Consider the following 15,144-nt stretch of genomic DNA (forward strand, 5'->3'; position numbering starts at 1 on the left):
GGTGATAATTGAAGTTGTTTTTCTAGTCCTTCTTTGGGATCATATCACATTTTCAGGCACCAGCAAGAATTGTGCCCTGTAATCTTAGCTAGAATCTCTAGATCCAGAGAAGTGTCTCTTTCCTTCTTTCAGTTGAGTATAATTTTCTGTAGGTAAATGTGATCTTTTCCAGTTTAACTGTTTTGCCAAAATGGAAAGATCTTTGCCTCTTGAGTGCACTGTGTAAATAGCACAGGATATTTCAAGAGGCATTTTTTAAACCATAATTATGGTGGGTATTAGAGACAATCATAAAAGTGTGATCCGTGACCTTAAATGAGCTCATATGATTAATCTGATCACATAATATATTTTATTATAAAAGCTTCCTGACTACAAATAGCTTCATATATGAACAAATGAAAGGCAAGAGGGCCCTTTTCTAAGTTACCTAATTAAATACGGAATGCTGAAGACAGGACTGACAACACAGGGAGGAAAAAAATCTATTAAGATCAACCAGTTTTAGGGCAACTTCAATTAAATAATTGCCACAGTATATTATAATCCCAATGACAAAAGTAGAGATATACCATAATGCACCATAATATTAGCTGTCTCTCTCTCTCTCTTTTTTAAGTCTAATTCTCTGAGTAGGTTCAAAGAAAAAAAGAAATATTTAACATCAAGTTAATGTTATGGAATCCTCTAACACCAGCAAACAATGTTAGTCCTTGGTAGAAAGGCTACTAAGATGATCAGGGAAATAGAGATCCTAATTTATGAGAGGAGATTAAAAGAATTTGGCTTGTTCAGTTTAGCAGCACCAATTCAGAGAGGGGATGTGATTGCTCTCTCTAAACACATCAGAAGGGTGAACACCAAGGAGGGAAAAGAGCTTTTTAAGCTAAAGGACAATGTTAGCACAAGGACAAATAGGTATAAATTCTAAGATGGAGCTTGACAAGTCTATGAACAGGATTATATGGTGGGGTTGCCTGTGATAGCTGGGGACCAGACTCGATGACCCAAAAGGTCCTTTCCAGTCCTATGGTCCTAGAAAGTAACTGGCAAACCAAGAAATATAATCCTACTGTAAACATCAATGTTAATGCCTGTTAAAAATGTTTCTAGTATGACCAAGAGCTGGGCTACATCCTTAAAGAACTGGGGAACAGCTTAAATCAGTATTGTTCTGTGTTTGGCTGGCAATAGGAGACAGTGCTGGCGTGTTTTTTCACTTTCCTTGGGACAATGCCCATTGTGTTAGTCTTTCACATCCCATGTCATGCGAGAGTCAGAGATGAGTCGTATGGTTCTTCTGCATTTTTTGACCCTGAAGATTTCTTCTTCTCTTGCAAAAAATGAAACTTTGCCTTGCCTGGTTAGGAATATTCCTGTGGCTTTTGTTTCAGTGTCATACAGTTTGCTGTGTGCTTGGGTTTTTATTTTAAACAAAATTTTAAAGGGAGTTGGAAAAGGCCCAAATAGATCTGATGGGAATGTAAGTGTTACTTGTGGGTGCGTCTACACTGCAGTCATAGGGTGTGATTGCAGCTTGTGTAGACAGACCTAAGTTAGTTTTAACCTGGCTATCTTGGGTACCAGAGCAATGAATCCAAGGCATCCTGGTGTTCAGTGTGGGCTGGCAGCCTGATTCCAGGTGGAGTTCTATAGTCCATGAGCCTCTGGTAACAAGTCAGCTAGATTAAATTAGCTCAGGCATATCCACATGACCTGTAATTGCACACCATGATTGCCTGGCTACTGTGTCCCTACCTTTCTAGCCTTCAGGTGTTGCCAGCTTCTTCCAGGCAGAGCTCATGATGACTTTCATACCAGGGACCCCACAATTAATCATTCTGAGAGGGCCTCCTGATCTCCACGAGCCCCAAAGACTAACGGTAGTCCCACTCTATCCTTGTTCCATCTCGGCTTTAAAGGAAGTGTCAGGTCCCACGATGCTCCAGAGGAATTGGTGCAAGGGTTTGGAGGCATTTGTTGTTTCTGGGGACTAGAGGAGCAGTTGCAAGTGACCTGCTTCAGTGGAGGACCAGAGAGGGAGAGAGAATGGGAACAGATGTTCAGACATGACTGTAATGGGGGCCATATAAGATAGATTGACGCCACCGGCACCTCTCGCAGTAGTTGGTGGCCTCCTTGAATGAGTTGCAGGGGCTGCAGCCCAGAGGATGTCCACTGCTGACAAACACCAAGAAAGTATAGACTAGAGTGCAGGCTCGTATTTTCCAAGTCATCTTAATCATTACGAAGAGATTCCACCACCTCTAGAGCCTGAATAAGGTTAGTGGAAACATTACAGTCTTCCAGAGCAATACTAACTTGATTTTCAGCTTCCTCCACTTGTTTGCAAGGCTGGGCCAATTTATTTTCTGCTGTTTTGTGCTGCTGATGGTTAAATAGGTTCCTTCTGGTACCTAGCGTGGGATGTATTTTTTTTTTCCTTTCCGTTGCCTTCCTGAATTTCTTTTGAAATCACTTTGATAAATTGAATTCAAAACATCACAGGTAGAAAACATTAGATCTCTGAGAGGCTTTACTTTGAAAATGTAAGTAAAACTCAGATCACTGGCTTTTAAGAATTCCCATGCTGGGATATCATAAAACGTGTGATGTCTGAGCAGTACTAAAAACTCCACTATCTGATCTGTTGGTTTCATATGCCATGTAGAAAAGTGAAAGTCTGGCATTCAGTGAAAGGCTCCCTACATTATTCTCTGTGGTATGCATTGTTTAGGTGGAGTTCAGAACCATTTGAATTAAATATCAAGGAGTCCAATTCTAGCAGGTTATGGCTTAAATGCCTAGCTTTCAGAGGTGCTGATCATCCACCTTTGTGAAGTGCTGACTCAGATGGAAATAGCTATAGAAGTGCAAAGTATTATTAAAACAATAAGGAGTCCGGTGGCACCTTAAAGACTAACAGATTTATTTTAACCTTTAGTCTTTAAGGTGTCACCGGACTCCTTGTTGTTTTTGTGGATACAGACTAACACAGCTACCCTCTGGTGCAAAGTATTATTGTCATCATCAATAGGATGAGACTGAGAAGAAGGAACCTGCTGCGAGGTGTGCAATGCAAAGCTGGCTTCCTCCAGTCTCTTACCTACTGCATGAAAGAAATAGTGACTGGGACAATCATTATCCCTTTTAAAAAGGGATCCCCTCCAGTGCGCTGGATCTCCTGACACAGGAGAAGCTGCTAGCAGTGAGCCTGGAAGGGTTCTTGATTGTACTATCTCAAGCAGGCACACCTCGTGGCAGAATGTAGACTTGAACAGTTGAAATGAATGGGAAACGGCAAGTCTCGGATGATCTTATATTTGGCCTGTTTCAGTTTGTCTGAGACTCCCTGGGAGATAAAGAGCCTTCTTTCACTAGAGGAGGGGTGGGGAGGAAATAAGGAAAGAACCTTCACAAGGTGTGTGGGCAGGAGGGCAATGCATGGAAATAGCCTGGTGCTGAGGGGCTGAGGTGGCTCCATGGGCCTATGAAACTGGTGTGCAGTTCACCAGTAAAACATCTAGGTCAGTATCCTGAAAGGGACAGGGTAGAATATCTATTCCTGTCCAGGCACTGCTAGCATCACTGCTTGCTGACATGACTGCTTGGGGTTTTCTATACTAATATCACCCTTTTCTTTAGGATGGAGCTTTATATAATAAGGCACAGTACAATGCAGCCGTGGAGGTTAAGGCAAATTATGGCTAACGACATCAGGATTTACAAAAAGTACCAAGGAATCTTTAATATCTACAAAGATCAGATAGAAAATCAAATCTGTTCTTCAGGGCTTATGTGAAATTCCCAGGCTCACTGGGAGAGGAATTCAGCGAACGGGAAGACGGTTGAAAAGTTAAATTAGTGTTTGTTAAACTAGTCTTGAAGCAGGTTGGAAATTATTATGCATAAAAGGCCTGACCTTGTTTCATGCCGAAGTCTCTTTGGCATCCACAGTATGACGCCAAGGTTAATTAGTCCTAGTACAATATACTGATATTTGACACTCGTGTAAATCAGGCATAAATCATCTGTATAAATGCAACTGAATGTGGCCCACACTCCTGAGGTTCCCGTACAACAGTGTCCCAAATGCCTATAGGGTGCTCTCTTTAGTACAATGACCGCTGCTAGCAGCAGAATCATCAGTACCAGCATGTAATTAAATCCTCTGTGTCTTTAAAGGGATCCCCCACTTGGGTCTAGGTGAGAAGTGCTTGGAGAAACCTTAAACTTTCAGCCTGATGGGTTGGGCGAAACAAAAACGGTTAGAGCTTTGTTTTAATAAATTTGTGCCTCAGCTTCCAATAAATGTGTGTGCTTCTGGAGTGGCAATGTAAATCCTCAGTGAAGGTGATTACTTGGAAGCAAATCCATCACAAAAGTTGAACACCTGCTCTAATGCCAAGCATTCTGGATACTTCTTCCTCTGCGGTTGCCTTGAGTGAAAGGTTTTATTAATGGAGGGGTTTGCTTTTTATTTTAGTTTCTTCCCGAACAGTGACATATCTGAGCTGCAGAACTTCAAAGCAGGATACAGATTTCTATTTTTTATTATTATAGTCTTTCTTTCTAGACTGGGTTTTCATACTGCCAACTATATCCCTGGCTGTGCAGTTACAATTCGTATGAACGTGTCAGAGTCCTGGCAAGGGCAGCCAGGACCGAGGGTCAGAGCAGGGTCAAACATGAGGCCAAGAATAATGGAGAAGTTCATGGTCAAGTTCCAGGCTGGGGACAATACTAAGGATCAGCATCTGAGTCGAGTTTCAGGATCTGGGTCAGGAGGCAAGGTCCAAATTAAACCACGGCCAAAACTGAGTTCAAGAGCAGAAAGCAGGAATGGTCCAGTGGCAGGAGACCTACACTGTTGCCTGGACATGTCCTCAAATGCCCCTTAGGTTTATATAGAGTAGGGAGCCAATGAGGCTTTTGCCTGTTAGACCCCTTGAAGTGGGACTTCCTGTGGTCTGTGTCCATAGTGCGACAGGGGTAGTGGAAGATGAGCTGGTTACAGCAGCGTGGAGGTGTTTGCTGCCTAGCAGCTCTGCAAATCTGGGTTTGAGACCTGCTGGGCCTTGCAGAAAGTCAGTAGAAGCTGCAAACACACATCCGAGGGCAGACTGACTTTTCTTCTTCTGCCATAGAATTATAGAATATCAGGGTTGGAAGGGACCTCAGGAGGTCATCTAGTCCAACCCCCTGCTCAAAGCAGGACCAATCCCCAATTAAATCATCCCAGCCAGGGCTTTGTCAAGCCTGACCTTAAAAACTTCTAAGGAAGGAGATTCTACCACCTCCCTAGGTAATGCATTCCAATGTTTCACCACCCTCCTAGTGAAAAAGCTTTTCCTAATATCCAACCTAAACCTCCCCCACTGCAACTTGAGACCATTACTCCTTGTCCTGTCCTCTTCTACCACTGAGAATAGTCTAGAACCATCCTCTCTGGAACCACCTCTCAGGTAGTTGAAAGCAGCTATCAAATCCCCCCTCATTCTTCTCTTCTGCAGACTAAACAATCCCAGTTCCCTCAGCCTCTCCTCATAAGTCATGTGTTCCAGACCCCTAATCATTTTTGTTGCCCTTCGCTGGACTCTCTCCAATTTATCCACATTCTTCTTGTAGTGTGGGGCCCAAAACTGGACACAGTACTCCATCTGAGGCCTCACCAATGTCGAATAGAGGGGGACGATCACGTCCCTCGATCTGCTCGCTATGCCCCTACTTATACATCCCAAAATGCCATTGGCCTTCTTGGCAACAATGGCACACTGCTGACTCATATCCAGCTTCTCGTCCACTGTCACCCCTAGGTCCTTTTCCGCAGAACTGCTGCCTAGCCATTCGGTCCCTAGTCTATAGCTGTGCATTGGGTTCTTCCGTCCTAAGTGCAGGACCCTGCACTTATCCTTATTGAACCTGATCAGATTTCTTTTGGCCCAATCCTCCAATTTGTCTAGGTCCCTCTGTATCCTATCTCTGCCCTCCAGCGTATCTACCACTCCTCCCAGTTTAGTATCATCCCCAAATTTGCTGAGAGTGCAATCCACACCATCCTCCAGATCATTTATGAAGATATTGAACAAAACCGGCCCCAGGACCGACCCCTGGGGCACTCCAGTTGACACCGGCTGCCAACTAGACATGGAGCCATTGATCACTACCCATTGAGCCCGACAATCTAGCCAACTTTCTACCCACCTTATAGTGCATTCATCCAGCCCATACTTCTTTAACTTGCTGACAAGAATATTGTGGGAGACCATGTCAAAAGCTTTGCTAAAGTCAAGAAACAATACATCCACTGCTTTCCCTTCATCCACAAAACCAGTAATCTCATCATAGAAGGCGATTAGATTAGTCAGGCCATAGATTAGCCATAACCACACCTGCCAAACTGACGACTCCTGTATAGCTGTGTTGACCGTACAAAACCACGTCATGAGAGCACTTGTTGGAGCGTGGGTGTAGGAATAATCTCCAACCCCAGTTGCTTTTGAAATGCAGGTGAACTCCTTCCCTCAGTGCTTTTAAACACACACACACAAGAGTGGTCATAAAGCATTTGAATTCCACTCTAATTTTCTGAGGTAAAACAAATCATTTCACGCACTACTCAATGGACAAATGTTTTCAGAAAGTGGGTTTCCAAGGGCTGAATGGCTGACGACAACATAGGACACATTTCAATTTAAAGAGAATTAGGTCTCTGTCGAGCAATCCTGTAATTTTGTAAAAGTTACTTCAAAATTGGGACCACCCTGGTGGCAAATTATTCAGTTGCGTTCTAAATCCTGGGATGTTTTTGAACATTAACAGTCACCCAGAGGAGCATGGCAGTATTGGAAATAACTCTGAGCTGCAGTGTTTGAGAGCATCTAGACATTGTCCTCTTTCTACATGGCAACAGGATTTACTACATAGGAATTGGCTTCTATCAGTGAGTACAAAAGGTGTAAGCCGGTGTTTGACTGACACACCAGCTTCCAATGGGACGCTTGAGTGAGCTGGACAATTAATTGCCACATTCCCAGTGAGCTAGTTTCAAAATAAAACACACTTATTTATTATGCAAAAAGAAAAGGAGTACTTGTGGCACCTTAGAGACTAACCAATTTATTTGAGCATAAGCTTTCGTGAGCTATAGCTCACTTCATCGGATGCATACCGTGGAAACTGCAGAAGACATTATACACACAGAGACCATGTATAATGTCTTCAGCAGTTTCCACGGTATGCATCCGATGAAGTGAGCTGTAGCTCACGAAAGCTTATGCTCAAATAAATTGGTTAGTCTCTAAGGTGCCACAAGTACTCCTTTTCTTTTTGCGAATACAGACTAACACGGCTGTTACTCTGAAACCTGTTATTATTTATTATGGGCCACCGAGTACGTGGTGGGGTGCGGGAGTGACTGATGATGGAGACATGCTGCCAGGCAGATGAGGCAGGAGTCCCAGAACTAGTCTGGTGGGCCCTGGCCTCTGGCAGATGTCTGGAGACATGCAGACTTGAGAAGCCTGAGCCTCTCATCTCTCCTCCTGTGGAATAACAACACTCTCACTCTCATCTCCACAGAACAACCTGCAAAGTCTGAGGTTCCCCTGCTGGTAAATATGACAATGATGAGCCCAGTACAAGAACTTCTACAGAACAGAATAAAACACACAGCTGTTTCTCATGTCTGGGGCAATCCGAGGCATTGTTTCAAGAACAAATGGTTGGCTAAATGCCTTAGTTTGTTCCCATCTCTCTTGTACCTTCCCTGTCCTGCTTGTTCCAATGCTACAGCTGGGCAGCTCTCAATATGTGAACCAGGGTGGCTCACTGCAAAATACTTTCCTGTTGTTTTTGTCTGTTTTTTTTTTTTAAACAGCAAAGAGCATTGTACCACATCTGGGCCATGTTAAATCACATTAGGGAGAAAAAGAGCCAGGTTGGGTCTTGTGTTCAATAGTCTTGAAAAAGATACTCACTTTGGCATTTCCCATTAAATGAGCAAAGAGCATGGTTAGCCTCCTGCTGCTAGAAACATCACTTGGTATCGTGGGTTCTCATCACCTATGAAAACCAAGTCCTACGTGTGTTTAAAATGGACACCCAGAAATGGAAGACTCGAGAATTAGTGACCAATCTGGAAAGTGTGGACCTTAGACTCTCTGCATCTCTGGTTCCCCATCTGTGAAATGAGGATCTTGATGCTTACTCACCTGAATAAGGCACTTCAAGAGCTCTGCGTGAGAACTGCTGTGTGAGTGCTAAGTTTTATAAGATGTGGGAATGAATATGGGATATTCCTCGTACTCTAGGACATTTTAAGGGGTGTACCCCTCCATAGAGAATTGACCAGCCAGTCTGAGTGGCAGTAGCTCAGAACTATCTTGTCTGTTTCATACGCTGAAATGTTCCACTTCCTGGCATCGTTGATCACAGCTCACAAAGGATTCTTGTGCCTCATCTTCAACGGATACCTCATTCCTGTTTAGAGGATGGCAGAAGAGGGGAGACAGGAGTGAAATGTAAAGTAATCTGAGTGCTTGCAGATGGGTTAATTGTGCAAATGTGCACAGTCTGCTAAGCAACACACAGCATGTTTGACAGGGTGAGCGTTCTGTACCCTGAGGCAATATATTTCTGATGCTGTTTTCTTCAAAATGAGGTGTCCAGGTCCCCTGTGGATTTCATCTGGGGAGAATTCATCACCAAAATATAATTACTTATGTTGAATTTATAGATGAGCTAAATAGTTTCTCTTAATGCTGTGGTTTAGTACCTTTTAGTTTCTCTCTTTTGCCTAAGCATCACTGTTAGAGGGAAATAAATCTGCCACTCAGATAATGTATTTACCCTTAGTATCAAAATATATTCATAAAAATTACAAGGTCATGAACCATAGAAAGAGAAAGAAAAATGTACAGCATATTACATGGCTGGATCCCAAGCCGGGTAGGACAAATAACAATACACTGAAGAGTATTGCTCATTTCCCTTTTTTGAGGGCAGGGGTGCACTTTCCTTTCACAGTGGAAGTTCTAGGCGTATGTCAGTCCAAATTTATGAGCAATGTGTTTTTCAGTGTGTTTCATTTATCAAATGCAAATTTCTGTGGCCAGTGATTTACTAGTCAACAACTAGTAGGGCAATAAATAAATATTTACTAATAAAGTATTTTTTAAAAAAAAGCAGCGTAAAGGAACAGAATTTTATCTGCCATTCTCCAAGTAATTTGTCTTTCTTTCTGAAAGGGCATGCTATGTGTAGGGTACAAATCCCTTGTCTTTTCATGGAGTCCAACTTGTGTGGAAAATGAGCTGTTCTTCTCAGCAATATGTGACCTTGGGAAGCTATGGACTCTTGCTTATATTTTAAGATCTCTTGTTTCCTAAGGGCTGGATTGAGACTTCAGGTGCAGGTTGAGATGCATAAGCTGCACCAGCGCTGGGATAACACTAGGAGGCACTGTGACTAGAGAGACGCCTCTGACACTGCTCCTGCTCTGCTTCCCCCTGGCTTTGTCAGGGGACAGAGGGAATTTACCGCTGGCTTATACCAGCAGCAGATTATGACATTATGTGTATTGCATGGTCCAGGGCTCTGTCCATTCCCCAGTCCTCTTGCCCACATTCTCCTGGAGCACCTGCTCACTTACACAATGAAACCTAAAGTCTATGCAGTCCAAGTAGTCTCACCCTCACTCCCTTGTGCAGGCTCGTAGCCCAAAGGCATGTCTATACAGCAGCTGGGTGATGTAATTCCTGTCACAGGTAGACATACACGGGCTAGCTCTGCTCCAGCTAGCACCTAAAAGGGGCAGTGTGGCCATAATAGCCTTACATACCCAGGGGGTTGGGCAGGATTGTTCTCGGGCAAATTTTGAAAAGGAAGAATATCCTGACTTTCAAAAGGAAAGCATGTGTTTTCTATAATGGGAAGCTGAATAAGGTGTGCCACTTGTTTTCTGTTTACATTTCTCATGCACATAATTCCTTTCCTGACTGAAGGGCAATCTTCAAGCGCCTACAGGCTCCAGTGCTGAATGCCCCATCTGATATGTTCCATGCCCACTGCACAGGCATCACATAGCTTCTTTCAGAAATGGGCATACCTGAGCTGTTAGCAATTAATTCGTTTATATGGAAATTTGGTGCAGGAAATAAGCCCCAGTGTACACAAGCACACAGCCCGTGAAATGGAATATGACAGCCACAGTTAGATCCTCAGCTAGCTTCAGTGGACCTGTGTCAGTTTACACCACCTGAATCCAGTGCCTAACATCCAGATGTCAGGGTTTCTCATGCAATTGCTGCTTTGCCTAAGGGCTCAAAGAGCAGTAACTCTATCTCAAGTCATCAGAGTCTGATGTATCACCCGCTGTACAATATCTTACCATAAACAGTCATATCAGCCTGTTTTCAAGGAAAAAGTTCTTGTTTGATGGTTTGTTTTATCCTCCAACTCTTGCACAGGTCTGGCAGTGCGGAGGAAGCATGGAAGTCTTACCTTGCTCAAGAGTTGCCCACATTGAACGCACAAAGAAACCTTACAACAATGACATTGATTACTATGCAAAGCGCAATGCCCTGCGGGCTGCTGAGGTCTGGATGGATGACTTCAAGTCACATGTTTACATGGCATGGAACATCCCAATGACGGTAAGTGGAGAACACTCTATAACTGAGTAAATGGAGGCAGAGAACTATGGATATCTGATCTAAGTTACCTCTGTTTGTGCTGGGTGATACTATTAAATCCATCACCTATTGACCGAGGGTGGGAGGAAGAGCACTTTCATAGCAGCAAATATTCAAAACAAAGAACTCTGCCATCTTAATTTGTTGCCCCAGAATAAGTTCAGGTGCACACTGATGAGCAGTGACCCACGTTTATGACCTAATCCTAACACAGTGAACTGGGCTAATTTGATTCCTGGGAGGAAGTCATTCATTTATGATGACGTCATTCATCTTTGAGATACTCAGATATTACACAGATAAGCACCCCGAAATGTCTACAGATAAATGTCATGGTGCGTGATATGAATAAACACGCTGAGCCTGATTCTCCACTCCGTTTACACCAGTTTATGCTGGAGTGATTCAGTGGAGCTCACCGTTGGTATAATGGATGGGAGAATCAGACCCAAACGGTCTAGCTTTGTAGTTTGGTCACAATGGTGTAGGCACGTTCTATCTCTTGCTGTGTGTATATATAGCATCTAGCACAATTGGGTCCTGATCTTGGTGTGGGAATGACGTAAAAATGTGCATCGATAAACATTTTCCTGTAAACCCACTGTGGTCGGGTTTGCATCCCTTGGAAAGGGCTCTTAGACTTCCGCTGGGAAGAGAAAAAAGAAACTGCTAAATCTGTTTGCTTGATGGTTTCCACAAATCAAAGCTGAGAGTAAAAAAAAAAAGAGAGAGAGACATTTAAATAAACATTTATGCCAAAATATGATTTTCTTAAATTTCTCAGAGATTACTTTTTGATGCAGTTTTCTGCACTGAAACCATAAAGCAGTGCTTTGAAAAAAACAGACGCATCTATATTGGAAGGACATAAAATCAGCAAGAAGCCTGGTACATTAAAACTTACTTTCCATCAGAGAAAATGATTGATAAAATGTAGGTCATAAAACCCCCATTCGTTCTTGAAAAAAGTTAGAGTGCTGCTGTTTCACAGCTCTGTTGCACTGGGGTATTAAACAAAACGTACGGTACTCTGGTTAGCTATAGGACTAGATCATACGGGTGTTAGAGGAGTAAAAACCTCCCGCTCCGTCAACAAGAATATCTACCCTATTCATCTTCACATGAAGCATTGAGTGTGTTGCACCAACACCACCAGCCAATAATCCATACGCTATAGGACCATAGCTTACCTAGGACAGACACAATAGTACAGGGAGCTGCGAAGCCTGTCTGTTTGTCATACTAAGTTTCACTTTCAATTGAAATGACAGTGAATGAGATGATGGGTAGCTTAATTGTAGAACAGTGAGTGCTCTTTGCCAGTAAAGTAGATAGTAGCATTGCTAACGCCTGCCCTATCAGTGGACAGCACTCCATTGTAATTCACACTATCCTTTCTGTACTTGATTGCTGTTTCAAGCCACTGAGAGTCTATGAATGGCTTGCATTCTGGCTAGAGGATGGTTGATTGATACACAAAAGCAAAACAATGCTCCTATGAACCGGCAAACTTCTTTACAAAGTCAAGAAAACATTGTTTCAATGCACCAAAGATTTGGTTATACCCTTTCTTGGAATCCTTTCCCTGCCAACTGTGGTGATCCAGGTATCTAGCAATTAACCTTCTTCATGCTGAATGATGTGCAATATCGACTACATATGAAAGATACTCCCCTTCAGTGTAGCCAGAAGTAACACACAATTCAGCTTCACATTCCTTTGAATGTATGCTGAACTTTGCATCAGCAAATGTACAGAACTTTGCATCAGCAAGCAGCAATGCACCCAGCAAACTCAATAGAAAAGGCTGTTCATTACTAAAGTTGTGTTCTCTCCAGAAACCTGTCTAGTGGGGATACTAATAAAGCTCAAGCTAAAATATGCTGCTGAACTGTAAGCCAGTATTCAATATTGTTTGTAAAGCACATAGGGATCTTTCTGAAGGAAACATATAAGGTGCTTACAATTAGATCAGTGCAAAACTTCTCAGCGTCAGTTCACTGGGGTTCCTACAAACATTGGGACAGATCCTTGGGTGGTGTAAATCAGTGTTGAAGTCCTGCTTGCTGTCAATGGAGCTATGCTGATTTACACTAACTGAAGATCTGGCTCGGTTTTTGGATCACATGAGTTGATGCGTCAACCTGAATTTTTGTTTTTAATTTTGTTTTCAAAGGCATGCAAAATCTCAAAGCACAGTTCCATCACAGGTGCTGAGTTTCATCACATGTTACGTCAAAACTCCACAAATCAACTCTGATTCATATGAAACTGGAGAACGGTCTACTCAAAAGTTTAGTGAAATGTAATGAACCTTTTACCAGGCCTGAGCTGAGTTTTGGGGGGCTTAATCCTGATCCCATTTACGCTGATTTTAACTCTATAGGAGTCAGTTACTGGAGTTATACCAGTGTAAAACTGGTATAATTTAGGGCCACAACCTATTTAGGTTGTGGGCCACATCCATTATTACCTGTATGGCCCTGAGGATGTCACATGGGCCGCAGCTGTGTGCTGATTTGGCCGCAGGTTGAGAACCACTGATTTAGGGTATGTCTACATTGCAGTGTAAGCCCAGGATTTGAACTCAAGCTCAAGCCCAACACCCCTTCCTTCTATAAATAAATTGCACTAACCTAGGGCTTGGAACTAGGGTTCCAGAACCCCAGGGTGGTGGTGGGGGGGGATTGGAGGGTCTGAGCCTGAGTCAAACTGGGACCCAGGGTTCAAGCCCTGTTGCTTTACAGTGTGGGTGCAGCCCCACTGGACTCATGCCCTGGGAGTCTGCCACAAAGTATTCCACAATCCTACGGGCTGACTTTCTTTGTCCTCTGGACAGTCAGGTTGGGCAGTCAAGTTTTCCCACACTGCAACACGAACAAAGGGCTAGAGCAGCCACGTTTTGGGACAGTGGTTGGACTCAGGCCTGCATAATGCAATGTAGATGCTGGAGCCACAGGTTGGGACCCAGGGTTCTGTAATTCCTAACCTGTGGTTACAAATGAGTGTAGATGCTAAAGCCCTAGCTTAACAAACCCAGGGTCTGCTAACTCAAGTTCTACTAACCCTGAGCTTACATTGCAGTGAAGACGTACCTATAGGGTGTGTCTGCACTGCAGCCAGGGGTGTGATTTGAAGCTCATGTAGATGTACCCAAGTTAGCTTTAATATAGCAGAGAGGATGCGGTGGCATGGACTGCCACACCCCCATTGCTATTTTCAGCAAGTTAGCATGGGTACGTCTACACAAGCTGCATTTCACAGTCCCGGCTGCAATGTAGATGTACCCTTAAATCAAAATTAGGCCCTGAGTTTGTAACAAAATCTGTAACCAGGGCAATTAGATTAAAGTTTCATTGCAAACATTTAGCACAGCTCTATGTGCCAATAATATCAGTTTTTTAAATGTTGTTTTTACTTTGTTTTTTTGTTCGTTTTTCTTCTTTTGCCATTCTCTGTTGTCCAGGCCAGCTGTACAATAAGTAGCTACTTACAAAGGAAAGGCGGAAATGTAGCTTCCAAACAAAAGAAATTCCAGTTTGGTTTCAAGTAAAGAAAACAACTGTAAAGTCAATATGATGGAATTTCTCTGCTATATTCCTGCTTTGCAGAACCCGGGAGTTGATTTCGGAGATGTTTCGGAAAGAATAGCTCTACGACAGCGACTGCAGTGCCGGAGTTTTAAGTGGTACCTGGAGAACGTCTATCCTGAAATGAGGGTTTACAACAATACAATCACTTATGGAGAGGTGCTGTATAACATTGAAAATACATCATAACTGCATTAGAGCATTCCTTTCATCTTAATTAGTGGGCATCAGATGACACAGTACAATTTAAAATCGCCTTGACAGCAGGAACACAAACTTTCCCATACCTCTTTTAATCCAGTCTATAAAGTGTAGGCTATAAGCAATGTTACCTTTCCCATTGGAGTGCACCAGATTAAATCACTGTCATGAACAATGAGACGCACCTTCCTGGTTTTTCTTTTGGTATATAGCAGCCTCGATAATGTAAATCCAAGGCAATTTGTCCCAAATGGGCCAGCATGAACACCAGAAACAAAAAGTCTTTAACTAGCTCAGCTGCCTAGAGTAATCTAAATTAATTGGCGTAAGTGGGGGTGGCGTGGGGCACTGTATCCTCTAAGAAAAGGGCCTCTCTTTGGACCACACTATGATCTTGGGATGGAATACATTGACTTAGGCAGCAGTTCTGCAGAAAAGGACCTAGCGGTTACAGTGGATGAGAAGCTGGATATGAGTCAACAGTGTGCCTTGTTGCCAAGAAGGCTAACAGCATTTTGGGCTGTATAAGTAGCTCCAATTTATGCCAGCAGATCGAGGGACGTGATTATTCCCCTCTATTCGGCATTGGTGAGGCCTCATCTGGAGTACTATGTCCAGTTTTGGGCCCCAAACTACAAGAAGGATGTGGAAAAATTGGA

The 15,144-nt window shown here is 43.1% G+C and overlaps 1 protein-coding gene across 3 annotated transcripts in view; it reads left to right on the plus strand.

Moving 5' to 3' along the window:
* The window catches only part of GALNT9 (polypeptide N-acetylgalactosaminyltransferase 9), a 225,139-nt gene that overhangs the window by 183,989 nt on the left and 26,006 nt on the right, over positions 1–15,144 (plus strand). For all 3 annotated transcript variants that reach the window (XM_084649613.1, XM_084649614.1, XM_084649615.1), the window contains 2 exons: positions 10,470–10,655; positions 14,306–14,443. In XM_084649613.1, the coding sequence (XP_084505739.1) occupies positions 10,470–10,655; positions 14,306–14,443 (324 nt within the window). The remainder of the gene's footprint in view (positions 1–10,469; positions 10,656–14,305; positions 14,444–15,144) is intronic.

Source organism: Lepidochelys olivacea (assembly GCF_965140295.1).
Source record: "Lepidochelys olivacea isolate rLepOli2 genome assembly, chromosome: 15".
Taxonomy (NCBI): Eukaryota; Metazoa; Chordata; order Testudines; family Cheloniidae; genus Lepidochelys; species Lepidochelys olivacea.